At 37.5% G+C, this 27,521-nt stretch overlaps 1 protein-coding gene across 1 annotated transcript in view; it reads right to left on the reverse strand.

The window, feature by feature from the left end:
• Nucleotides 1–27,521, reverse strand: part of TMEFF1 (transmembrane protein with EGF like and two follistatin like domains 1) — a 77,817-nt gene that overhangs the window by 28,540 nt on the left and 21,756 nt on the right. Inside the window, exons 3-5 of the mRNA XM_054584607.1 lie at nt 19,309–19,438; nt 15,680–15,706; nt 14,189–14,285 (exon numbers count right to left, since the gene is read on the reverse strand). Of these exons, the coding sequence (XP_054440582.1) occupies nt 14,189–14,285; nt 15,680–15,706; nt 19,309–19,438 (254 nt within the window). The remainder of the gene's footprint in view (nt 1–14,188; nt 14,286–15,679; nt 15,707–19,308; nt 19,439–27,521) is intronic.

The raw sequence follows: 27,521 nt of genomic DNA on the forward strand, positions 1-27,521 counted from the left end.
TATGAATGAGGGTAAAATAAAAGTAATTTGGAAGAAGTAAAAACTTGAGAGTTTGCCACCTGCTGTCAGTAAAAGAAATTCTAAAAGGAAGGAAAATTTCAGTAGGAAAAATGATCCTATAACAAAAGCTAAAATGCAAACACAAATGAAGCATGAAAGTTTAAATATGTAGGTAATGTTAACAAAATACTGACCATGTACGACAACAACAACAATGCTCTGTGTGGTTAAATTTCTTAAAACAGGGAATTAGAATACATCACAATGAGAGCAGGCCAACTGGGCTGCACTGAAACGACAGTGTTCAAGAACTGAGCTATTGATGAACTTTACACTGTGAGAAGCTGAATATGCATGTGAAAATTACTAAGGTTTACCACGAAAAGCAAGAGCACCTATAACATGAAACTAATAGAGAAAAAGACATCCTCAGAAGGGCAATAAAGAAGAAACAAAGGTAAGGCAAGACCAAATTACATAATAAGATAGAAAAAAAATCAAAATACATCAGGACTTAACAATACACTTAAGTAAACTAATTTTCCAGCTAAAAAAAAAAACAAGATAGGCTGGATAAAAATACAAAAGCCACATTGGATAAACATACAAAAGCCAGGTACATGCTGCTTATAAGATACATGTTAAAATGTAATGATAGGGTAGTTGCCATGAGCTGGGGGAAGGGAAAAATGGGGAGTTATTGTTTATGGGTAGAGCTGCAGTATGAAGAGTTTTGGAGGTGGATAATGGTATGCTAACATGACATTATGAATTTATTTAATAACACTGAACTGTACACTTAAAACTAGTTAAGATGGTAAATTCTATGTTCTGTGTATTTTACCACAATAAAAAAAAATGGGAAAAAAGTTTGATGATACAAAAAAATTGAAAAGAAGGCATAGTGAGAGATATTACACCTGGGATAGAAGAAACCTGGTATGGCTCTATCTAATTTAAATGTAAGAAACTGCAGAGCAAAAAGGATTATGAGAAAGAAAGAAGGTCCCCTCATAGTAATACAAAATTCCATTCACCAGGAAGATATAATAATTCTACATATTCTAAGATAGCCTCAAAATACATAAAGCAAAAACTGATAAAACCATAACAAGAAATAGTCACATCCACCATAGTAGGTTTTAACTTGCCTCTCTCTGCAGTCATACATCAAGCAGACAAAACATAAGTAAAACTCAAATAGTTACAGGTGAAATGACATGATACTGGGATTCTCTTTAAAATACATCTTCCAAATATGTGGGGAGGTAAAAACAGATGAAACAAAATTGGGCTTTTTGAAGCTGAGTGATGGATATATGGGAAGAGGTTACACTTTATTTTTTTTTCTCCTTTTTTATATGTTTGAAGATTTCCTTAATCCCTACTGAATTAAAGACCTATATCTGAAAGGCAAAATTACTAAGACATAGAGGATCAAACACAAAAGACCAATAAATTTAACTTTGAAATAAAGAATGTCCCATAAAGAGAACAAAAGACAACTAGAAACAAAAAAATAAGTAGAGCCCAATAATTAACGAATAATCAGTATCTAAAATATATAAATAAAAATCTATCTTAAAAAGATATATTGATATAACTTAATGGGTAAGACATAGGCAAAGCCATAACTAGAAAATAAAAGTAAACAGAATAAAAGAAGCAGCTTATAGGGAGAATATATGTGAAAAGATGTTCAGCTGTGCAATAATCAGGAAAACGTAATTAAAATCACAATAAAAGAGAAACCATCACACTCACTGAAAAGGCACAAACTGAGAACAAGGACACCACCACGTGTTGGCAAGGACGTGGGGCAAAGGAAAGTCTGTTCCTCTGCTTGCTGGGGAGAGCTTCCTGGTACAACCGCTTTGGAAAACAGGCGTTACCATGGAAAGCTAGAGTTGCACGATCCCAAACATTTCACTACCAGGAAAATCTCTCACATAGGTACATCGGCAGACATGAGTAAGAATGTTCACAGAAGCATTATTCATGAGAACAAATACTAGAAACAACCCAAATGTCCACCGACGGTAAAACAGACTGTAAAAGGATGTGGTAAAGTCAGACAACTGAATTCAATAAGCAGCAGAACTGAATGAACTGTTGCGTGTATTAACATGAATGAATCCCAAAAACATAGTGTTGAGCAAAAGAAAGTAGTATGATTCCAGGTGTGCAAAATTCAAAATCAATCAAAAGCCAAATAATATATTATTACAAGACTGACCACATGTGGTAAAACTATGAAGAAAACGAAGGATGATTCCACCAGATGCAACTGGGGAGGGACAAGGGGAGGCCAGCTTCGACGGATTAACAATACTCTACTTCTGGCTTGGGAGATACGATTCACAAAAGTTTGTTGTGCGTTAAGCCAAATGTGTAAGTTTTCATACACTTTAATATATGCTCTATTTCAAAATTTTAGAATTAAGGCACCAGGAAACAATTTAAAATCCATAAGGCCATTTACTAACTGAAATCAAAAACGGCTTTTGTATTTTTAAAAGTTTGGGGAGGGGGAAGAATGTAACAGGGACCAAGCATGGCCTGCAAGGTGTGAAACATTCACCACCTGGCCCTTTATTGAGAAACGTAGCTGCCTCCAGGTTTTAGGGCACAACTGGGTTGGCAGTAAAATAGAAATGGTAGCTAGTGGAAGAAAGTATTACAGAACCATTTCCGGAATAGGAAGGGACTCAGCCACAAGGCAATCGCCATTCCAGTCCAGGAAGAAGAAAGAAGTGACTCAGCAGCGGGCACCACCACTCAGGCAGGAACCGCCTGGCCAGGCGGGTGGAAGTTGGGCCTTCAGAGGGACGGCGCCACCGCAGGGCAGGCCAAGACCTGGGAGAACAAACCGTTGCTACTGTGTCTAACGGCACACGAGGAGGGAAAATGAAATTCCCAGCTCCAGGAGAGTCCAGCTCAGAGACACAGGAGCAGAGAAGGAAAATATAAGACTCCAGAGGCCACTGATACAACTGACTACAGCAATTACCGGTGTCTGCAGACCGGCAACAGCAAGCAGAGGGCAAGACGCCCAAAGCACAGGAGTGTGCGCTACAGTGGAAAGAAATCCCTTTAGTAAATATGACAGATTCAAAACACTAAACGACCATTTACTCTGCACCTACTGTGAGGGTACAGTCATATTTGCCTTATTTAATCCTGACTACAACCAATTATGAAGAGGAAAACTGAATATGAAGGAAGTGAAAAAGCCTAAGATCAAAAACGAATGAGTGGCTGAGACGGTGTTCTACTAACCACAGCTGTTACATACGATAGATATCTCAGCAGAGATGCTGACATGTGAAAGGAGGTAAGTAGTTATTTTACACATTTCTATACATTGTCACTGAACTGGCCTCGCTTCGCTCTCAAGCATGCCAAGGACACTCCTGCCCTAGGGCTTCCCCTTTTCCCGGAGTACCTTCCCTTCAAGCATCCACCTGGTTCAATCCTACACTTCCTTCAAGTTTTTTCTCAAATCCTAAAAGAATGGCTAAAAATTAAATCACTAAGTATTCATTTAAGAAGTTAGAAAAAGGTGATGGAATAAATTTAATGAAAACAAAAAAGCGGAATAATATATAGATAGATACAGATACAGAACTATAGATATATCTTAGCAGAAATAGAAAACAAAGATACAACGATGAAAAGCAATAAAGCCAAAAGTTGGTCTTTTGAAAAGACTTTCAAATTGACAAAGCAGGATGGGGAAAAAAGAAAAAGAAAACAAAAACAATATTAGGAATGAAAAAAACTATAGATTCAATAGGGATTATGGATTAAAAGACAAACAGTTATTTAAAAACAACTATGTTAGCAAGTTTGAAAATGGGTAAAATTAATAACTCTTTTAAAATGTTAACTATCAAATTTTACCAAAAAAGAAACAAAAGCTGAATGGTACTATAATCATTAAAAAATTAAACCAGTTGGGTTTTTTGTTTGTTTTTTAAGAAAAATTCCTCAAAGACAGCATCAGATCAAGGCGTTTTTAAAAAGAAAATTCACGAACACATTCATTACAATCATTCAATAAAGAGGTAATTCTATTATTACTCAAAGTCATCCAGAGAATAGAAAGAACACTCCCTAGTTTACTTTATAAGGCCACATAACCTGAAACAAAAGTGCAGATCATAACTCACTGAATAAAAATGGATAAGAAAAAAACCTCATCCTTGCAACAGACAGAATACCAACTAATAATGCACAGTTATAAAAAAGATATTGTAACCATAAAATAAGATATTATAAAAAAGGTGTACCATGGAGTACAAAAGTGAGCTTTTGGAAATTAAAAACTGTAGCAGAAATGAAAAACAAAAACAGTACTGGAAGATGAAGGAAAGCATAGCAAAGATTTTTTTAAATATATTTCATTGATTATGCTATTACATTGTCCCAATTTTCCTCTTTGCCCGCCTCTTCCCAATACCCCCAATTCCCTCCAGCAAAAAGCCCTCCATTCACATCCATGGGTCATGTGTGTAAGTCCTTTGGCTTCACATTTCCTATGCTATTCTTAACTTCCCCCTACCTATTTTGTACCTACCAATTTATGCTTCTTAATCCCTGTACCTTTTTTTCCATTCTCCCTCTTTCCCCTCCAAGTGATCTCCATATCTATGATTCTGTTCCTGTTCTGGTTGCTTGCTTGGGTTTTTTTTTTAGATTCAGTTATTGATAGTTGTGAATTTGTTGCCTTTTTAATGTTCATAGTTTTCTTCTTCTTTTTCTTAAATAAGCTCCTTTAACATTTCACATAATAATGACTTGGTAATGATGAACTCCTTTAGCTTTACCTTGTCTGGGAAGCACTTTATCTACTCAATGATAGCTTTGCTGGATGGAGTAATCTAGATTGTAGGTCCTTGCTTTTCATCACTTTAAATACTTCTTGCCAGTCCCTTCTAGCCTGCAAAGTTTCTTTTGAGAAATCATCTGATGGTCTTATGGGAACTCCTTTGTGGGTAACACTCTGCTTTTCTCTTGCTGCTTTTAAGATTCTCTCTTTATCTTTAATCTCTGTCATTTTAATTATGATGTATCTTGGTGTGGTCCTCTTTGGCACATTTGGAGATGTCCCAGAGGCTTCTTATTTTATCCTCATTCTTTTAAAAATTTTTTCTTCTTGCTGTTCTGATTCAATGCTTTTTTCTTCCTTATGTTCCAAATTGTTAATTTGATACTCAGTTTCATCCTCTCCACTGTTGGTTCCCTATAGATTTTTCTTTATTTCACTTAATGTAACCTTCATTTCTCCCTGGGTCCTTTTAATGCTGTTGCTATACTCAATGAGTTCTTTGAACATCCTGAAAACCAGTGTTTTGAACTCTGCATCTGATAGGTTGGTTATCTACATTTTATTTAATTATTTTTCTGGAGTTTTGTTCTGTTATTTCAGTTGGGCCATATTTCTTTGTCTCCTCAATTTGGCAGCCTCTCTGACTTTGTTTCTGTACAGTAGGTAGAGGTGCTTTCTCTTCCTGTCTTAGTAGCATGGCCTACTGTAGAACAGCAGACCTGTATATTATGTGGGGTGAACTTAGGTGATCACCAGGGCCAGAAATCTGAATGGCTCAGGCTTCAACAGCAATGCTGGGAACCAGAAGACAACAGAACAGTGCTTTCACAATTCTGGGGAAAATGACCAGCTGGAATTATGCACTTGTCAAGTTATACTATTACCTGTAAGTTAAAACATTTTCAAGTATCTTGTAGTCTTTCTCAAGAAGCTACAGAATGATATAGTAAAATGGAGTACAACCAAAATGCTAGAGGCAAAAATTATAAGAAACATAGTATCCTCTGTAGGAATGAGATAAAGGAATTTACAGGATGATACCTGTGGTAGAACAAAAAATTTATTTGGTCTTCATCCCCTGTTCCTGGCTCCGAGGAACTAAAAATCCTTTCTCAGTGAGAGCAAAGTGCATTGAATGCTGATGACACACAGCTCCTTCCTGAGTTCTGAGACTCATTTGAGTCATTTCAGCAAATTAGGGAGCATAGGGAAGGTCTGGGAACCTCCAAATTAATAGTATGCTGGGCAGAAGTTCAAGGGACCTCATTTGTGGCTAGTGTCTAAAGATACAGTATGCTGTACCTTGGTGTGGTCCTCTTTTGATTCCAACTTGTTTAGGACTTTCTGCTTTCTGGACTTGTATGTCTACTTCCTTCACCAAATTAGGGAAGGTTTCTTTCATTATTTTTTCAAATAAGTTTTCAGTTCTTTGTTCTTCCTCTTGTCCTTCTGGCATCCCCATGATTCGGAGACAGTCTTGTGGGTTTGAGCCCTTAACCTCTGCGGTCTATGCTAACTCCAAGTAGACAGTGTCAGAATTGAAATGAAATTAATTATAGGACATCCAATTTGTACAGAATTGGAGAACTGATTGTTGCTGGAAAAGACACACATTCAAGGAAGACAGCTATACAGAAGATGAAAAGGGCAACCAGTCCACCCTGAAATAGTCTCATTCTGTAGGCAGTTGTGCCGCCAACTGCCATTACCAAGACACCTAATGCCACCATGTCCTTTTTTTAGCCAGAGGACAGAATGCCCAGGTAAACACTAGGTCCAGATTCAGATCTGTATTTGACTTGTCTTGACCATATGGTGATAAAGGTCCTAGTCTCCCCTCTATGTCCTACTGCCTGGACCAAATGAGCACACCCATTTAACTAACATGTATCCAAGAGCTGGAAGCCAGCTATGGTGAGATTGTAAGTAGAAAACATACAACAGTTCACTCTCGAAAGACATTTCTGCCAGTCCTCAATACCTGGTGACACTAGAATCCTTACAAGTGTCCAACTGTAGTGAGCCCTATGTTCCCCATGACTCACTCACAGTCTTGCCCACTGACTTCCCCAGAAGGGAACCTTGTAAACTTTTCTGGGGAGCCCAAAGCAAGCTCTGACCCAAGGACTGTTCAAAGGATCTTCTGTAAGCCTTCATGAAAGAATAGCAATACTACCCTTTCTTTCCATGGCTGGGTTAATGCTTGGCACTGTAAGTATAGCAATATTCTATTTTGTACCTAAGGTGTTAGGTACCTAGGTATAGTATTCTTTAAATTGCCTGTATATGTTTAAAACATCTCTGTACGCAATGTACCTTTTACAATAAAAGTTTTAAATAAAGTGCAGACTGGCATCTATAGTGTGCTGTCATTAGCTTGAAAAAAGGAAAGAAAGAGAATACATGTACCTATTTGCTTGTACATGCAAATAGGTATCTCTGGGAGATTAAAATAGAAAAAGATCACAGTGAATGCCTCTAGCTAAGACATCTGGGAGGCTGGGGAACGGGGTGGAAAATAGACCTTTTCCTGTAATGCTTCTTAAAGTTGTTGAATGTCTAACGCTGCAAATTTCAAAGGCATGAATGCACAAATAAATAAACGATTCAATGACTTCTATGACTTAGCTCTAAGATTTTGGCAAATCACAACACTGAGCGTTTAAAATGAACACAATATCTCCTAACACTGATGAAAAGAATCAAATAAGCTTTTCTTAAAAGCCCTCTGAAATCATCAAATACTATGTACATCCGAAAGGTATTATTATTATTATTATTGAGACATGTCTATCCTTTCCCTTCCTTTCTCCTTACTCTTTATAAAAACTGCCATTCCTTCTTGATGTGGTAAGTTTATTTAGAAAGTTAGAAAACAATGGCTTAAAATAACTCATGTGAAGTTATTCAGATTTAACAAACACCTAATGGAAACCTGCAACAGGTTCAGCATAATACTAGTCTCTTTCACACACATTGAATTCTCAAAAGGACCCTGTGTGCAGCCCCAAGTGAGTAACAAAGCCCTACTGTGAACTGTCATGAGTTCACTAAAGACCTATGGAGGGCCGCTAAGATTACCAGACCTGATGGCAAATTCATCCAATAGAGAAATTGGCAAGACAAAGTCCCTGTCCTCCGGGAACCGCTATCTGCTATTGATCCCAACAGTATTAACAAGAGCTACGCAGAGGCCGTTTCTCAAGACCAAGGAGGAACACAAAATAAAGTCACCTAACACATAGGGACCGTGGAGCAGAGCAAGGGAGGCTTCCAAGAAAGGTGCAGACTTCTGACCCAATTCACACGCCATCCAAGTCTATAAGGTAGAGTAGAAACAAGATGAAGAGGGATGGGACTCCAGACAGAAGAAATAATAAAGGCAAAGTATCAAAGAGTAACAGAGCATTCGGAAAACCGCAAGAGGTTATAGGGATATGGTGTTTTGTATTTTAAAAACAAACCTCTCAAAGGAAACCTGTGTAGAGCTACAGGAAGATATTTCCGGACAAAGGAGACTGCCATTGTTAACATCCAATTTATACTTGGTATAAAATAAAGTTTATCTGTTGTCATTGGAAGGAAAAGAACAGTACACAATTAGTTTTCCATTCTAATCTAAGGGGCCACAGTAGGAATTTATTAAATACAAATAGTTTTAAAAGTCTACTATGCTATATATTCAGAATAAGGCAATGTTAAATGACAAAAATTATGGTCATCTTTGATTAGGAGGAAATAAGAATAGAAATGTAGATAATGGTAAAAATTGTGAGAAAAAAAATATATGTATAACCCATGGATGCAGACAACAGTGTGGTGACGGACAGAGGGATGCGGCAGTGGGGGCTGGAAGAAGGGGGACAAAGAGGGCGGGGGAGAAATGAGGACACCTGCAATAGAAAAAAAGGAAAATAAATCAAAAAATAAAATAAATAAAAAGCATATGTGGCTTCCAGAAAAGAAGACATAATGAAGGACACAGATGAATATAAAGCATTATTCTCCCCATCTAAACAAAGGAAAAGATTTCATTGCATCTTCTGAGGGCGAGAGTCAATGAGATTGTGATACTGACCAGGATTCTGGGTCAAAACAGAAAATGGTACCAAAAATGACAGAGATGTCCAGTAGGTGGGTTAGCTGCTTATCATCGCTGTCTGACATACTGCACACACACCTGATTGTCTGAGCAATTCTGAGATCTTCTATCACTCAAGGGCAAAGATAGAACAGCATCTCCAAAGAGACTGACATCAAAGAGGCAGAAGAGCAGAAACTACTTCCATGAAGCACATCGCAAAGTTCAAAAGAAATAATTTGAGGATTTTTATAACTCACCTGCACTGACATTCTGCCTGATGAATTTACAGACTGCTCAAACCATTCATGAGTAGGGTATTTAAAAGACACTGAGGTGAAGGAGCTCTATGATAATTTGGCCCACTGTCCAGGCTCACAGCTGACAGGTACCTTGCAGCAATAAATTCAAATTAGAAATATAACTTCCTGTAAAACAGGTACTGTTTCCAACTTTTAAGACTAAGTAGAAAGTCTATCTACTGTATTTCATAAAGGTCACAATGGGATACTAAAACTTCTGCCATATAGGAGTTGCATTTCTGGAAACCTCAACTACCTCACGCTACAGATAACTTCCTAAGGGGAACATTAATGAGTACAGCCAGCACAAACCCATGCAAAGCCCATAGCGTCACTGATGAGACTTAGGGAGAAAGGGGCAAAGCCTCTCAGGAAGCGAAAATAATTCAGATGACAAAAACTCAAAATAGCTGTGGAGCAGACAAGAAAAAGAAAAATGCATGCAATGTAACAAAGTCCATGCACTTCGCTCAAGAACCTATTTACTCTGACTTTACATTTAGAACGTATCCTTATCTTAGCTACAGTTCCTACAAGCATTTTGCTTCCTATGCCAGGGAGGCAGAGAAGCAAATTAAAAGTTGGGGCCATTCACAGTCAGGCTCACGGACAAGGCACACTGACAACACCCAGAGGCAGTGGCTAAGAGTCCTACATAGGAGGAGAGAAAATATTTTTTAAAAATGATTTAAGAACCCAAGACACAAAGCAGCGTGGATCCTTAAGCACAGGGGTGAAGCGAACGCGGCCGAGAACATCAGCACGGTGTACACGCGTGGGCACAACAGCGAATAAACCCCTTGTTCTGGCTCTGCCGCGGAACTGCTGCTCAGCCTCTCCTGACCTCAGCTTCACCTGTAAAATCAGGATAATACTCCCTCGCTCTACCCACTATAGAGAGCTAAAAATAATTTATGTTAGCAACATCTCAAAACTGTAATATTAATATTGTTAAAATATGTTCTGTGTACTCTGTTTAGGAAAACAATGTATTTAAATCAATTTCCATTTGAATGGTTAAATAAAAAATTAGCACTTCTCTTACTAGCAGAAAATCGCCCTACATGGTATCATTTATCCCCTCCCCTCAAATGCCAGCTTTTTAACACTAGTATCAAGATAAAGAGAAAAAGCTTTTTAAAGCAAGAGAAAGGGTTTGGCTGCCCTTGGGAAACTAGATAGGTTATATAACATCTCTCCTGACAGGAAAGACATTTCAAAATGAGAAAATATAAAATATTTTAAAATGAAAACTCACACTATGAGTAGGACATGAAATATTGTATCTATCATAGCTATATTATAAAGCAATATTTTTCAAACTATAGGTCATAATCACTAGTGGATTATGAAGTCAATTTAGTAAATCACTACCAGCTATTTTTAAGAAAACAGGATATAAAAACATTATAGTATATTGCATTTAACACTGCACAAAAATTCTGTTTTACTTTTTATGTATTACTACTCTATGTATGAAGGGGACCCAAAAAAACCCAGAAGTATCTTCTGAAGGGCAGGCCCCATGTAGTACAGGCTTCCCCTGCTAGATGAGTGTTCTAGGAACCCATCCGTGTCAGTGCACCAGCTGGTGGTGTTGTGAAAGACTGCATTTGGGTTCAGTGCATTTTTTTAGAAGACTCTTTCAACACATTTCCCCATTTCACGATGGGTGATGTATGAGCACACTTGCCCACACCACACTGAGTGTTCAGCAGTTTTTGACCCAAAACGGCATGAACCCCCCCTGCCCCACCCTCCCTATTCACCCAATCCCATCCCAAGCAACTTCTTTTTTGTTTCCCCTGATGAAAAAAGCCCTCAAAGGGAAACATTTTACCAATGCAGAAGAGGTGAAACAAAAAAAACGGCAGAAGCACTAAAAGGCATCAATATCGACAAGTTCAAATTCTGTTTTGAGCAGTGGAAAAAACATCTTACTAAATATGTTGCTTCAAATGGAGAGCACTTTGAAAGTGATTGAAGTATAAACATGAAGAATAAATACAAAAATTTTTATAAATAAATTCTGGAGTTTTTTTGCCCCCCATACACGTACACAAGTGCTGGGCCAGAGCATAAATGTATTTCTTACATGGGCTTGTGGTCAAAACAATCTGAAAATCACTGGAAAGGAAACTGATCAACTGGCATGTGGCTAGTGGTCTAGATAATAATGAAACAAAACATTTTAAAACACCTAGTATTCAGAGTGCCAAGGAGACGATAGGAAAGCAAAGAGTTCACAGCTAGGACCAGGCTGAAGAAGAGGGCACTGCCTCGTTAAAAAGTCATCAAGCAGCAGTCCCTGAAAGAGGGCAAAGGGAACAGCATTCCCTCTAGGAATCAAACAGGCAAACATGGGGAAACCGACGTAAAAAACAAAACAAAGCCACTATTCTAGGACACAGGGGGATCCACCCCACAAAACCCTCGGACTTCAGTCGTCAATAATTTTCTCTTCTGTAAAGTGAATGGATTAGATAAGAAGATAAATTTTAAGAGTCTATTCAACCTTAACATTCTCTGATTCTGGTAGAGTTTATAATAATTAAGTCATGATGTGAAGACTTGGTTTGTAACTTCGACCTTTTGTATTTAGTAACTAAAATTTTATCTTTTAGTAAAAAATTATATCTATACCTTCCTAATAAATAATAGGTTTTTACATAAAAATGCAAGCTTAATGGCTAATGCCGTATTTCAGCATCTCTCAGTTTTCTATACCTAAAAGGTCTAGATGGCTGGGTCAAAATCACCGTTAGACAAATGTTACTATTCACCTGGTGGCCACCATGAAAAGCACACAGAGGGTGCCTTGAAGCATGTATATAACCTTTATATAGCTTTCTTGGTGCCATGGCTCATTTAAAAGTTTTTTAAAATTACAATAACCACAGAGATACATTTAAATTGCTAAACCCAACCACAATCAATAATCAATGTTTTATAGACTGAGAGAGAGATTAGATGTTCCTAAAATTTCCTTCTGTCTCCTTCCATAGTAGGAACAACTATTTTAGCTTAATCACTTATCGTCTAGGTAAAGGTACCAGTTGCTTCCTTAATGTCTTTTTTTTAACGATTGCATCAATATCCTGGCCTGGACTTGGCTGCCTGGCCCAATGTATGTGCTCCTTAGTCTGCATGTTCCTTATTATTGGTAAGCCACCTCCTGGTCTGTGCCCACTTCCTTATGCTTAGAACCTGTGTCTGCAAGAACAGTGGTCACAAGCTCTCAAACAGGCATATACAAAATGAATTTAGTACATACGACAGAGGTGCTGTGATTGGGCACAGACTACCCATTATATCATGAGGAGGTATTCAGAGAAAGATGTGTTTTACCATGTAGATGTCACATTTGGGGCCACCTCTGAGACTAGATAGAATCTGTTCTATTTCTACGCCCACGATCTCTTTCAATTTAGGGATGAAAAATGGGAGCAAAAAGATGTAGAAAATAGGACTGAAAAGAGATACCTGTCAAAGGAATAAAAACAGATCAATAGACCAAGCCAATCAATCACTGACAAGTATTTTGATTCTGAGCACTATTATAAAACAGTCCTGAGAAAAAACTCTGAAAAGAACCAAGTCTCTACAAACACACACACACACACACACACACACACACAAAATACTGTTTCATCAGACCATTTTATTAGCACGAAGTGAGAAAGTGAGAGGAAGAGAGTGCAACATCTATTACCTGTTCTCTCTGCGAGTCCATTATCATTCATTTCTATCTTGCTCTACAGACTAATATCCACTTTGGAAAACATGTTCTTCCAAACCAAACCACTCTGATTGAAATGGATAGATACATGTCAATCCAAGTGACCAACGTGCAGAAACAGAGCAAATTCAGGCTTTGCTAAATTCACTTTTTACTGAACTTGCTGGCCTTTGGCCAATTCTCTCCTACTTTGAAATACATAACAAGTAAATTATCAGACATTAATTTTACCAAGTGCCATCCAAATAGCTGATATAAACATAATATAAGAATGAAAATGGTGTGATCCTAATTTGTGGGCATTAAAGTTAATTAAAGTAGATTACTCCTATTCAGTGAAAGGCTTGAATATGCATTTAAGGCTGAATAAAACACAAGACTGGAAAATACACAGCAAAAAAAAAATGTGTAAGAAAGAGTAAATCTCTATGAAATAAGTATTTTAAAATATGCACTAATGGTAAATTAAACTGAGGATCCATTTGTTCACTAAGGTCCTGACGCCAGCATTAAAGCTTTTAGAATCAACCCTATAAAAGGCAAGCACCAAGGGAAATGAAAGAAGGTTCAGACTGAGAATAAATAAACAGAAACCTGATGAAAGGCAGAAACAAACATGATTTTTGGATAATTTATTGTTACTATTCTACCAAACAACACCATTTCTTACAGGGAGTGAATGGAAAGCTGAACAGACAATGCTGTCCGGCCACAACACCCACCTTAGTGAAGGCTGAATGTGAGTGAGAAAAATAAAACAATATAATGTCCATCTGTGCAACTGGGATATCTATCAACAAATTTTACTTATCTAATATTTATTTACTATATCAAAATTTTGAAAATTTTGGAATATTTAATATGTGAAAATTTATGTAAATTTCTGTGTAAAACTTCAAGTTAAGAAGAAACTGTTATTGATGCTAATTGAAAGTATAATAGTAGGGTAAATCAGAATAAGAGTATTTCTGATTAATATAATTAGGGTTTGGCATAAAATATATAAAACATCGGTGGAAAAAAAATAACAGAGGTAAAACCCAAAAAAATTACAAATAGATTTTTATTCTAAAATATGACACTTAAACTGACTTAAATAATAACAGCATTAGATCAACTTAAAAGAAGTCAACAGACTAGCGGTAAACAACAAGAAAAAACAGAAGGTATACATAAAATATACAGGTTAAGTGATACATTTCTATAACATAATAAAAATATCTCAATCAACTCACCCAACATTTTCTGCATCTTCATCACACTCGGCTTTATATTTGCAAGGTCCACACTTGGAGTGTTTTCTGTGAACTTCTGCCCCTGACCCTTCCTCTTCTGTTTAAAAAGAAAAATTAAATTTTCAACCAAGAGCTGGAATCCTTCCCAGATGCTTCACGTTTTCAGCAGCAATTATTCTATTTCTGGAGAAAATGTACCCCAGCTCTTGAAAAACAATTGCTTCCAAAATATATCAATGATTGAGTCCAACAATGTTGCCAAAACTGAGTACTGTTTGAGGAAAACAAGTACTGGTGCTAGCAAAGTAATCCCCTAACCAATGCACAAAGCTTTAATCATTTTTTTCAGCTGAAACTGTCATCCATGAACTTCTTCCTCAGGACAGCTCTTCCGTTCTCTTAGTGGCCTTTAAAGTCCCTAGCAAATATAGGAATCTAATGAACAAAATAAACTAACGAGCAAAACAGAACCAGAGGCATGGAAATATGGACCAGACGGACAGCAACCAGCAGGGAGGGGAAAGGGGGATAAGGGTGGAAAGAAGGGGAAGGGACTCTACAAAGAACATGTATGAATGACCCACGGACATGGAGGACGGTGTGGGGAGTGACTGCGGGGCCGGGGCGGTGGGCTGGACGGAGGAGGCAAAGGGGGAAAATTGGGACAAGTGTAACAGCATAACAGTAATAAACTAAAAAATAAATAAAAATAAAATCCCTACCAAATGTGAAATTTTAGGATGGTAGGGAATGTGGAAGCCTGGAGTCAGTGTTGAAAGTATCACCACTGTAGTTTTCATTTGTCAGCGAGTTTTCTCTCCCTGTACCCCCACAGTACCTCAAGCATCACTTTGTATACAATAGATACTCATTTAAAATTATATACAGCCTCATGAAACTAAGAGACAGTAATTCTGAAAATTGAGAATGAACTTTGTTATATGTTATTCCCAAGTATTAGTTTTGTAGAGCAGAAATAATTCATATATTGGTAAAATAAAATTAAAACAAACAGGCAAAGTTTAATAGTTTAAACTCTAGGTTCCACTAGGGCTGTTCTGCAAGTCTTCTCTTTGCTGTGCACTCGCTCTAGAGTTTTTTAATACTATATCTTAAAAGTTCCTTATGAGCTACAATCACTTGTGAGTTTGATCCTAAGGAGAGGGCGCTCTGGTGCAAGCTCAGCCTAACAGGAGCTACATTTCCCCTTCATCTCACCACGAATGTTTAGTGAAAAATAACGGCATGAGACAAAGATGCCAGGCTAAGCGGGGGACAGAGGGACTGGGGTGGTGGCTGAGGGTGAGGTTTCTTTCTGGGATAATGAAATGCTCTAAAATTGACTGGTAATAATGAATATACAACTCTGTGAATGTACTAACAGCCATTGACTTGTACACTTTAAACAGTTAGATTGTATGGTATGTGACTTCTAGGCTCAATAAAAAGCAAAAGAAAACAGCTACCCTTCACAGGATACTTGAAACTTACCTCCTTCTCCAGAGCCAGAGCCATTATCTGAGAAGAAAAACAGAGTAAAGATGAACACTTTTCCTAGACATTTCATCTTATCAAATAGGAAATTTCTTATCAAAAATCAAACTGGGATATCCATTCTCATATAGCCCTTTTCCCAGTTTTTTTCTTTTTTAACTATATAGCAGTTTATTCTTATATACCTATTTTGTGTCTTTCTCCAAATATAAACTCCATGGACACACAAACATCTATACCTCATGCATCTTTGTAGCCTATTCAGGAAATATCCAGGTACCTTGCACAGAGCAAAGACCAATAAATATTGTAAAGCAAATGGCTAAATAGAAAATACTTTAATTAACTCACTTAAAAGGTAGAAGAAAAATTTAATTTTGTTAAAGCTTAAGAGAAATAATGAATAAGCTGCTTTTATTAGAAAGGGAGGGAAAGGACTTTGGGTCTTGCTCCAAAAATCTTCTTAATAAAATCTGTACAGAAAAGACCCAAAGCCAAAAGATAAGAAAAGCCCCAAGGTTTAGAAGGGGAAAAAAAACCTCAGGGTTGAGGCTTTCATATTACTGATGAAATTAACTTAGAAAACCTAACCAGAAGGAATCTCACCAAGAGGTAGGTGGGAGACTTGTTACTAGTGAAATTAAAGAGCCTGCCTCAAAGTTACCAGCAAGGAGCCAGCCTAAGTAAGATGTCATGAACGTAAAATATTTGTTCTATAATCCTAAAAGAACCAACGCATGGCCCGGGGCACGCTGAGCAAAGAGCGATGCTGCAGTTCCATCAGCACACAGCAGAAAAAAGCAGAGGGGGCAAGGGAGGAAGGGGACACTTCACGCAGCACTTGGCAGGGGGAGGATTCCCTGGAGAAGCCACTCCAGTTCCTGTACCAGTTCTCGAGAGTGGGAGCCAACGCCCCCAACAATGCTGCTCCCTCCCCTTCCAGCTCCCTCAGACAATCCTCAAGGTTCCGATATGGCAGGGACAGGAGGGACTGGAGAATCATTTTATGTAGTACCCATGGCAAAATCTTCATGGGATTTTATAGAAAGTCTTAAATTGCATTCAATTTTGATTAATCAACCATAAAAACTTGTATCTTCTCTACGTGAGGAGGAACAGAAGGAGTGAAAGCAGAAAACAGAGGAGGAAGAGGGGAGCTCAACTTAAAACCGAATTCCAGTTTTTAGGACCAAAATTTTCTTAGAAAAACACTCCCCTTTTCCTTCTATCTCACATTGATTGGGTACATATGTGCTAGGCAACATGGTAAATGCTAGGAATAAATTGATAAATAAGACAGTCCTAGGGCATGAGATGCTTACTCACTCCCAACCTTTTTTTCAACCCATGTCCAATTTTTTAAAATATAATATCTAACACCTCCCTTTAGTGTTATTGAAAATTCCCAAATAAATTATATATTGTTATAACTGCAGAACCAGCTCAAAGTGGCCTTACCCTGTTTCTAACCAGATACTGAGTTGTTTTTCAAAAACAACAGAACAAAACTGTAAGTCATGCATCTGAAGCATGTGCAGAGGAGAGAATTTTGATTTTCAATAACATCGAGAACCAAAGTTTCACATCCCTCCCCCCACACAAAGAGCTGGGCCTGGGCAGCAAGCCCCTGCTTAGTAACAGCATGACTACTCTGATAATGAGATTGAGTTCTTCCTGCAAACGGTGTTTTCACTGTACACACACGATCCCCAGCCCACATGACTCCACACCAACCCTGGGGGTATGATGTGCCCCCCTACGCCGGGCATACTGACGTCCGGTTGGGAAAAAACTGACCTGGCTGGAAACATACGTCAGATGGATGAAATAAAGTGTGGTATATACACAGATACGCACAAAGTGTGAACAGACTCTGCCAGGAGATGGCGGGGAAGAAAGATTTCACGGAGGAGCAAAGGCTTAAAGCATTAGGAGTTTTCAAATAAAAAAAAAAGGGGGGGGGGAATTTTTTTTTTACTATAGGGAAGAGGGCAGATCAAAGACCAAATGGCACGGGCAACACGGACGCACCCAGCAAACAACAAAATCGACAGGGCCAGCACCTGATGGCTGAGCTCGGTCCATCCTCATTTAACGACCCCAGGAGGTGACACCCGTTTCACAATTTGGGTAATGGGGGCTCTGGGTGGGTAAGTGCCTTGTCCAAGGTCATACAGTAAATAAGAACGGGAGTTACTTTAAAACACAGGTCTTCCAACCCTAGTGCGGTGCTCTTTCCAATCTACCACTCCGCCTTCCAAGGGTTCACAGTCGCTGCCTACCAAAGCAGTTAGTGTTTTAAACACATACTACTCATAAATAATGCACGGTTATTTGGGAATCACAAAGAACTCCATATTCCTTTTTAGTCTCCAAAACAGGTCTCTGAAACACAACGTGCTTAGAGAAGTGGGTAAGACCACACCAAATGACAATCAATCGGCCTAAGAACATAATTTCACCAAGCACCTAATTATTAAGTATGTGGAAAAGAATCTGGCCTTGCCCAGAGAAAGGTCTGGTCTTTGTCCTCAGCTTCTGGGAGATCATCTATGTCATACGTGACAGAAATGTCTCGTTTAGAGAGGGTAATGACCACATCAGGTCTCGTGGTGGGGCAAGCCACACACTTAAGAGTGAAAGACCAACCATGTAACTTAATGCGGGAACGCGTGGTAATAACGAACATGAAATTTGAGATCAGCCACATGGACAATCAATCAATCATGCTTACATAATGGAGCCCCAATAAAAACTGTGAACACAGGCACTGTAATATGCGGGGACAGAAAGAAAATGGACACATCATGGAAGAGCAGTCTCCACCTTTCCTGCTAATCTTCGTACACTAATTCTAATCACAATACCTCACCTTATCGCTGCCCCCAAATACAAATGCAAATGAGAAACTTAACATTCATTCCTTCTAAAATAAACCACAACCAATTCAGGAAGAAAAAGGGAAGTAAATATTAACAACTAGGGGGAGGTGAGCGATGAGGGCTGGCAGGTAGGAAAAGGAAAAGAGAACCGCTGGGGAAGAGACCACTAATGGTTTCCCATGGATGTTCCCCACCCCTGCCCTCCAACCAAAAAATAAAACTCAACAAATTAGGCCCCGTATCATTTTCCAACCCAAATCCTATTCTAATAGTCAAATCATAGGCAAAAGAAATGCAATGTCCCCACAAAAAAAAAGGCATTATGCATTAAAAGTGTACTGGGAAGTAACCTAGTGGATATAAGACGACTTGGGCTTAAAAAACTACATAGCCCTGGCTGGTGTGGCTCAGTGGATTGAGCACAGGCCTGCACACCAAAGGGCTGCTGCTTCGATTCTCAGTCAGGGCACATGCCTGGGTTGTGGGCCAGGTCCCCAGTACAGGGTGCACGAGAGTCAACCACACACTGATGTTTCTCTCCCTCTCTTTCTCTCTCCTTTCCCCTCTCTCTAAAAATAAATAAATAAAATCTTTTACAAAAGAGGGAGACGAGCCCCCTACTCCCCGCAAGTCACCACCAATCCATACAGCAGTTCTGGGAATACAGCTGTGGCTGCAAACTTCCTTTGAGAAAATACGGCAGAACCATTTCTAACATTTATTCAGAAGAACATCACAACATACCAGAGTAGCATGGTCCTCTTGCTACTACTGTTATCTCTTTCTGGTGCTTACAAGCAGCTCTTCTGAGGAAGCATTCGTTTTGGTAAGTGTCTCCATTTGATGCACAGACGGGAATGTAATTTGTATGGCACTGCAAAAGAAACAAAAACAAAGTCTCAGAAATAATCATGAATATTCATAGTTTATTTCATATTCATGAATGTATTACCATAGTTATTATGACATACTTCTAACTATAGAATAGTTTGTTCTTTTGTTTGGTTTTAAAAAAGAAGACTTATACTACTTTCTCATACCTTTTTTCACACTCATAATGAAAAGAACTATTAACTATCCATAGAAGTAAGAATAAAAATCTCTTTCCTATCTACTTCATTTGCTTGCTATAAAGATCCAGTGAGATAATTTAGGAGGAGATCCCTGGCAATGTTTGTAATGAGCACTAAAAATAAAATGTCATTTTATTATGATCGAAATTCACTTATTCAATATGCAGTCCCAAGGTAAATACTATAGAAGACACAAATGCTATGAGGTCTGTTCTCAGAGACCTTACACTCTTGTTAGAGCACCATACAAATAGAAAATTTATTACATATATATCTACATATATACAGTAAAAATAGATCATGTACAAAAGTGTAGACAATATAAGTATAAAATCTAATACCTACTACTATAAGCTGTAGTAGTCAATAAAAACCTCAGAGAAAGTAAAATGTGAACTGGGACTTGAAGGATAAGTAGGGATAAGACAGATGTAGAAGAAAAAAGATTTAAGAAAGACACAGGGCATGTATGTTTAAAAAAACTTCAAAACCTCTATAAGTCAAAAATATCATAAACAACTAAAGTTTTCAAAAGTAGAGAAAATATAATATGACACAAGTTATTATCATTACTAAAAAAGAGATAACACAAATTAATTTAAAAATAGACAAAAGACAAATTGACAGAACAATTAACAATGGTCAATGAATATATAAAACATGCAGATCCTCACTAGTAATCAGTAAAATGAGATGCTACTTTTAGCTTATAAAACTGGCTATTAAGCAAACAAAAAACTTCAATTTGCTGGGTATACAAATATGCCTGTTGTGGTAATCTACATTGGCTGCACCTTTTGAGAACATAATTTAATAATGCATTTCAAGAATCTTGAAAAAGGAATGCAATTTTTGATCCAGAGCTACATGTTTAGGGATCTACCTGAAGGAAACTATTATAGAGAAAAAATTATTACAGACATTTCAAACAAAATTTTTTTTTTTATTTTTAAATTACAGTCACTATTATTCTGTATTAGTTTCAGGTGTACAGCATAGTGGTTAGACAACCACGTACTTTACAAAGTGTCCTCTGATATCTCCAGTACCCACCGGGCACTGTACACAGTTGTAACAATATTACTGACTATATTTCCTATGCTGTACTTTACATTCCTGTGACTATTCTATAACTATCAGTTTGTACATCTTAATCATGTCACTTTTTTCACCCAGTCCCCCAAGCTCCACCCCCTGAAAACCATCTGTCTCTTCTCTGAGTCTGTTTCAATTTCAAACAAAAATTTATTAATATAAAAAAAGCAAAAACACCCTAAAGCATGTGGTATCTGTTTAAGTAATTAATATTACAGTCACAGAATACTGTGTGACAGGAAAATACAACATAATGTTAGATGTAAAGCAGGTAAAATAATACCACATATGTAACTTCGAAAACTTTGTGCCATTTTACAATGTTTATGTAGTTCACAAAACAGAATGTAAATTTTAAAATGATGTAAGTAAAAACAAAGCAAGAAAGTAAATTCCACAGATATAATCTCAATTATTTAGAAAAATAAATATTCATAAAGTAAATCCTGGAAGAAAACATCAATAAATTTTTCACAATGAGTTGTCATCATTTTTTATTTCCATGATTTTCTGTATTTCTCAATTTTTCTCTAGTGAACAAGGTCTACTTTCATTACTTTTTAATCCTTTTTTATTTAATCTTCACTGTATTTTTTTTCTATTACCATCTCATCTCCCTTTATCCCCTACTTCCCCCAGCAGTCACCACCATGTCCATGAGACCTTTTTCCTTTTTCCTCAATCCCTCCACTCCCTAACCTCCTGTCCTGCTAGCTGCCATCATGCTGTCTACGAGTCTGACCCCATTTTACTCTTAAAAAGTGATCAATTTACTTTATGAGCCATAAATATGACATGCTACCACAGGTCAAACACTGATAAAGAAAACCTCTAATAAAATATTTTATGACCAAGTTGACTTCGTATACATTATCAGCAGACTCCTACAACAACTTTAATTAAAATTAAATTTTCACTTTAGGAAGCTTCCTTTACTGCTCCAATTATTCGTGCATCATATCCCTTTATTCTCTTTCCCTAAAACGTACACAATAACTTGTATGATGTCTATAGAAGTCAATATGTTACTTTGTAATTATACAATGCATTATTAGCAAACGAGACCATAAGCTGCAAGATGTCAGGTGCTAAGTCTATGAACTTTTCACAACTCTTTGCTCAACAAATGTTTAATGACTTTTTAATGGTGTGGTCTCAAAGGTACTAATATTGCCCCCTAGGCATGGATGCCCCATGAAGGATTTTTTGGTTGTTACAATGATAAAGGACATTACTGTAATTTAGCAGATGAATTCCACAGATGCTAGACTCACAAGGTCTGTCCAGGAAAAGTCTAGACATGGTTAACATAATGAGAACAGTTTGCGTGACATTGATAGAACCTGGCAGCCAAGGAGAGTAGCCTGGAATACACATGTGTGAACGATAATGATTCACTGTACTAGCCCATGAAGGTGATATAGGCATTGTTGAATGAGCATGTGTACTGTGTGGTCATCGCATTCAAATGAACAAGTAGAGCAAATTTTGCTCTGCGTCAAATTTTGTGTTAAGCTTAAACATGTCTCTGCAGAAACTATCTGGATGATTCAGAAAGTATTCAGATGACTCAGAAGGCCACAGCTATGGGCAACTGGTGACTGGCAGCTTCATCATGACAACTCGCTCATGCATCACGTCTCATATACTCAGCCCCACGACAGCCCAGATCTGGCGCCCTGAGACTTCTGGCTTTTCCCAAAATTAAAATCACCTTTGAAAGGGAAGAGATTCCAGACTGTCGATGAGACTCAGGAAAATACAACAGGGTAGCTCATGGTAACTGGGAGAACTGTGTGAGGTCTCAAGGCACCTGCTTTGAAGGAGACTGAGGCATCATTGTCCTACATACAGTGTTTCTTGTATCTCATATCTTCTTCAATAAATGTCTCTATTTTTCATATGACATGGCTGGATACCTTCTGGACAGACTTCATATGTCGTGCAAAGAAAAGAACAGTTCCACCCAACAAAGACGTGCATACATAACATGTAATTTCTGAGTGCTTCTCTAGCCATTCACATGGGAACTATGGTAAAACTTACCATATACAAATAAGCCTGCTCTGTTAAAACTTATCTTAATAATGGTTTTTATTCTAGCATCCACCATACCTCTGCATTTTTATTTCAGGTATTTCTGGTATAAAACTGCTCTAATCTTTATTAAACCCCAAATATTCATTATAAGTAGATATAAGCATCTGATTACTGTATTGTTTTCTAGTGTAAACATGCCCAAGCATTTACATTTTGAATAATTTATACTTAAGATAATTTCTTTTACTGTGAATATTTTTATTTCTCTTTTACATTGCAATTATACATTATATTGATTTCTTTAATTATGTTTTTATGTAGGTTACATTATCTACACATTTCATTAAAAAACAGTACAGAAACAGAATACAAATTATTGGTTATAAAAAAGGGTCATTAAGTCTGATAGGGCTGAGAATCTCTAAGGTAATAGCAAACATTTATTCAAGAGTTTCTATCTCATAAACCCTGGCTACAACTTTAAATATCCTATCTAACTTAAATATCATAACAATCCTGTGAGGCATGTGACTTAGTGCTTAGAGCTATCATAACAATCCTGTGAGGCATGTGACTTAGTGCTTAGAGCTAGCGCTCCGAAGTAAATGTCGAGTTCAGACACGGACTGGGCCCACCACCCATGTGTCTATGGGCTAGTACTAGTGTCATTTTCCCCACCAATAAAGTCGTAATTATAATATTATAGTATTATCTAATAAAGTTGTTATGAAAACTAAGTAAGAGACATTCATCTTTAGCATTTATATATATAGCCATAGTAAATTCTCAATAAACATTAGCTGGTTCTGGTACTGATTGCTATTATCATTCGTGGGAGTGAAGTAGGCCCGGAGTTATGGCTAATAAGCGGAAGACTTTGATTTCTCACAACGGAGGTACTCTAACCACTACGCACTCAAGTTTTACGCCACCTGGTAGTAGTGAACAGAGGGCTTTATGTAGTCTAGGCAATGTCCCTCAAATTCAACCGAACAAGCACATACCTAAGAGTGAGCATGAGATGGGAGAAGCAGACCTGCTAGTCCCTGGTCACTGTTTCCAAGGGTCTCTCTAAGGAACATCTCTTCGTGCTACAAGCAAATTAAGGGATTTGGGCAATTTTAACAGGGCAACTCCTAACTGAGGCAGAGACTCAAGCCTAAGGTCTGCCTCCTCTGCACTGCCTGCCTTGCTGGGAAAGGACTCTCCCCTATAGCCTCTCTGTAGCAGAAAGAAAGTGATTTGAGGTAGTTCAGAAAGGTGCAGCAGTGTACAATTCTGGAGCCACATCCATTCAAGCATTTACTCTGTACCTGCTATGTATCAGGAATGGTGCTGAATACAATAAATAAGAAAATAATAAAGTTGTGATGGTTTATTTAAATATTTATTTAAAGTTTGACTGGACCCTGTGGTGCCCAGAAAAAAACATTATTTCTGGATATGGCTATATGGGTGTTTCTGGATGAGATCAGCATTTGAACAGCAGACTAAGTGCCCTCCCCAATACAGGTGGGATCAGCCAATCCACTGAGGGCCTGAAGAGAATGAGAGAGTGGAAGAAGGAAGAATTCGCTCTCTGCCTAACTGCTGAATGGGGACATGGGTGTCCTCCTGGTTCTCTGGCCTTCAGACTCAGACTGACTGACATCATCAGCTCATCTGATTCTCCGACCTTCAGACTTGGACTGGAACAGAGAAGAAGAAAGAAAACAGAAACACGTCATAGGCACTCCTCTCTGTATATTACCAAAGTTTTAATGGAAAGATGCAGTATTGATCATTTTTCTTTGTATAAAATTAATAAAAGTAGCTTTGTTTACATAATGTGGCAAGATAAAATACTTCTTATTCATAGACTAAAAATAGTTTTAGACTTTATTTAAAATCCTGCTATTACTTGTTAAAATGTGTTAAAATTATATCCCTGGAAGCTTATATTAACACTGAAAGCTGTATCATGACAAAATTTTTTAAATGAACTGAAAGATATTGCTAAAACATCCTCATATGTTTAATGGGCTTATGAGGTCACTGTTCTTAAATTGGCAAGAACCTAAGTCTAACTTGAACAGATTTATAAGCTTATAAGAAGGCAGAGCAGTCAAAGGAAGATTCACTCAACAGCAGGATCAAATCATGCTGTAAGCCCTTAGGCTGTTAGCTCCTACGAGGCAAGGAACTTGACTTGAAACATCTTTATATCCTCAGCATCTAGCCTAGCATGTAGCACAAATTAAGCGCTGGATAAATGTCCACTGATCTCAGCTCCAAACTTTTATTTCCCTTTCCTGCTTTGCCACAAGGTAAGAATGCAAGGGATTCAGACAGATCATGAGAGGATTTTCTCGCTGTCCAAGTTTATTTAAAAGGTCAAAACACTATTTCTTTATCATCTTAAGAGTTGCAGGGAAAAGACCTTCAGAGAATGAAAATCAGGATCATAAAGACAAATATAAACAGGATGTTACATTTAAAACTGTATCAAAAAGTGAAAATGAGCCCTAGCCAGTGTAGCTCAGTTGATTGGACTTATCCTGCAAACCAAAAGGTTGCCAGTTCGATTCCCAGTCAGAGCACATGACTGGGTTGCAGGTTCAGTGCCTAGCTGGGGCATGTGCAAGAGGCAACCAATTGATGTTTCTCTCTCACATGGATGTCTGTCTGTCTCTCTCGTTCTCTCTCTCTCTCTCCCCCCCTCCCCCTCTCTATACAATCAATAAAAAGAAAAAAATAATGAAAATGATACTAGGATAACTTCTTTAAAATACAGAATTCTTTTTCTGTAATCTCTATAAACTGAAAAGGAACAATCTCTAAGGTAAATATTATTAAGTGATTTAGTACTTTGAAGAGAATTTAAATACATATACATTTAAGACACAGAATATTTCTAGAAGAAAATACAGGAAGTAACAGATGTTGCCCTCTGAGAAGAGCAATTGGTAGTCTGGAATGAAGGAAGACATTTTTCATTATATTATATATATATTCTTATATATTGTTCAAGTTGTTTACTATGAGCATATATATTGGTCTTTAAAAATATTAAAACACTACCTACATCACAGATTCTCATGAGATATAAAACTTTTATATATATTATACATAAAATGTTTAGACAGTTAATGAATATAAATTGCTCAGCATGGTAAACAATATATAAGTACTCAATGTATATCATGTACACACGTGTATGCACACATACCTAGGTCTTTACAAATCACCAGAAGGGGAAAAAATACTGCCAAAAATAGGGAAAGACTATGAAATATTAATTTACAAAATAGATATATGGGACATTTTTAATATCTCTGGTAGTCAAATGCAAATTAAAAATGTCTTTTCCTTTAAAATTTATCAACTTTAAAAGGATTTCAAAATCTACTACCCACAAGCTGAGGAGAAATAAGCAATCTAATGATATTCCTACTGGTGAGAATGTTAATCTGCACATGAGCATCCCAGGACCCAACAATGTCACATCAAATAATTTAATCTAAGGAAATTATAAAACAGTTGGAAAAGGGGAACAGTTCCAGCCTTCCTGATACAGGGTACCTAAAACGCTAATTTAAAAACCCTACAATCATTCTGGGTTGCGGAACCAGAGGACCAAATTCAGGGCAACCAGGACCACCGGAAAGCAAGAAAGAAAACACCCAAAAGGAGAATCAGTGGGGATCCCCGGCTTCTCTGTACAGACTATGGCTGCCTTCTTCTGAACCATTCATGGGGCATATTCCAAGTAGCCCAGTTAAGGCTTAAAAAAATGAACATTTTTGTGTTGCTGCCATAATAGGGAAAACAGAGAGTCTGTCGTTTAAGTTCAGCCAACTGTCTCAAAAATAACAATAGTTGGCCTGGCTGGTGTAGTTCAATGTGTTGAGTGCCAGCCTGTGAACCAAAGGGTCGCCAGTTTGATTCCCAGTCAAGGCAAATGCCTGAGTTGCAGGCCAGGTCCCCACAAGGGGATGTGCAAGAGGCAAACACACATTGATGTTTCTCTCCCTCTCTTTCTCCCTCCCTTCTCCTCTAAAAATAAATAAATAAAATCTTTAAAAAAAATAACAACAATCTTCAGAGTAACATAATAGAATTTAAAGCTCTAAAACACACCACTCACAATGTATAGTATAAATTCAAAGTTACTACAATACAAAAAAAAAAGTCTAACAGCACAATCTATTCTACAATGAAAAGCCCATCCACAGATGATTTTGAGATGTCTCAGATATTAAAATTAGCAAAGATTTTAAAGCAGCAATAAATATTTGTACTCACAGAAATTATAAACCTAGAGATGGATCAAAAAATCATCTAATGTAAAGAACAGAAAGAAGTAAAAAGTTCATGAAAGCTTAGGATATACATTATGAACACCAATACTTTCTTTTAAGGAACGAAGCCCATTTTAGTTACCATCTCTTTTAAGAAGGTTTGGGGGGTAGGAGGGCAGCCAGACACACAACACAGTGGCCAGATTCTTGCAGGAATAACCATGTAGAGGTGAGCACAAGGTTAGCTAAGCCATGTCAAAAGTGGCTATTGTGAATAAATAGGGAGTGTTAAGTCCCTTTGGACCATGAAGAACCTCTCTGACTGGAAAATAGTATGCCCACTCTCTATTTCTTTTAGTGAAAATAAACGGCATAGTAGTTTATAGTTTTCAAAGAGATTGCATATGCAAGCTCTCTTACTGATTTTGATTCTCACTACAGTATCGTAAGAAGAAATTTGCCTTCTCTT

The sequence above is a fragment of the Pteronotus mesoamericanus genome, unplaced genomic scaffold (genome assembly GCF_021234165.1).
Source record: "Pteronotus mesoamericanus isolate MK-2021 breed Mesoamerican mustached bat unplaced genomic scaffold, CSHL_Meso_final contig_78, whole genome shotgun sequence".
Lineage (NCBI taxonomy): Eukaryota > Metazoa > Chordata > Mammalia > Chiroptera > Mormoopidae > Pteronotus > Pteronotus mesoamericanus.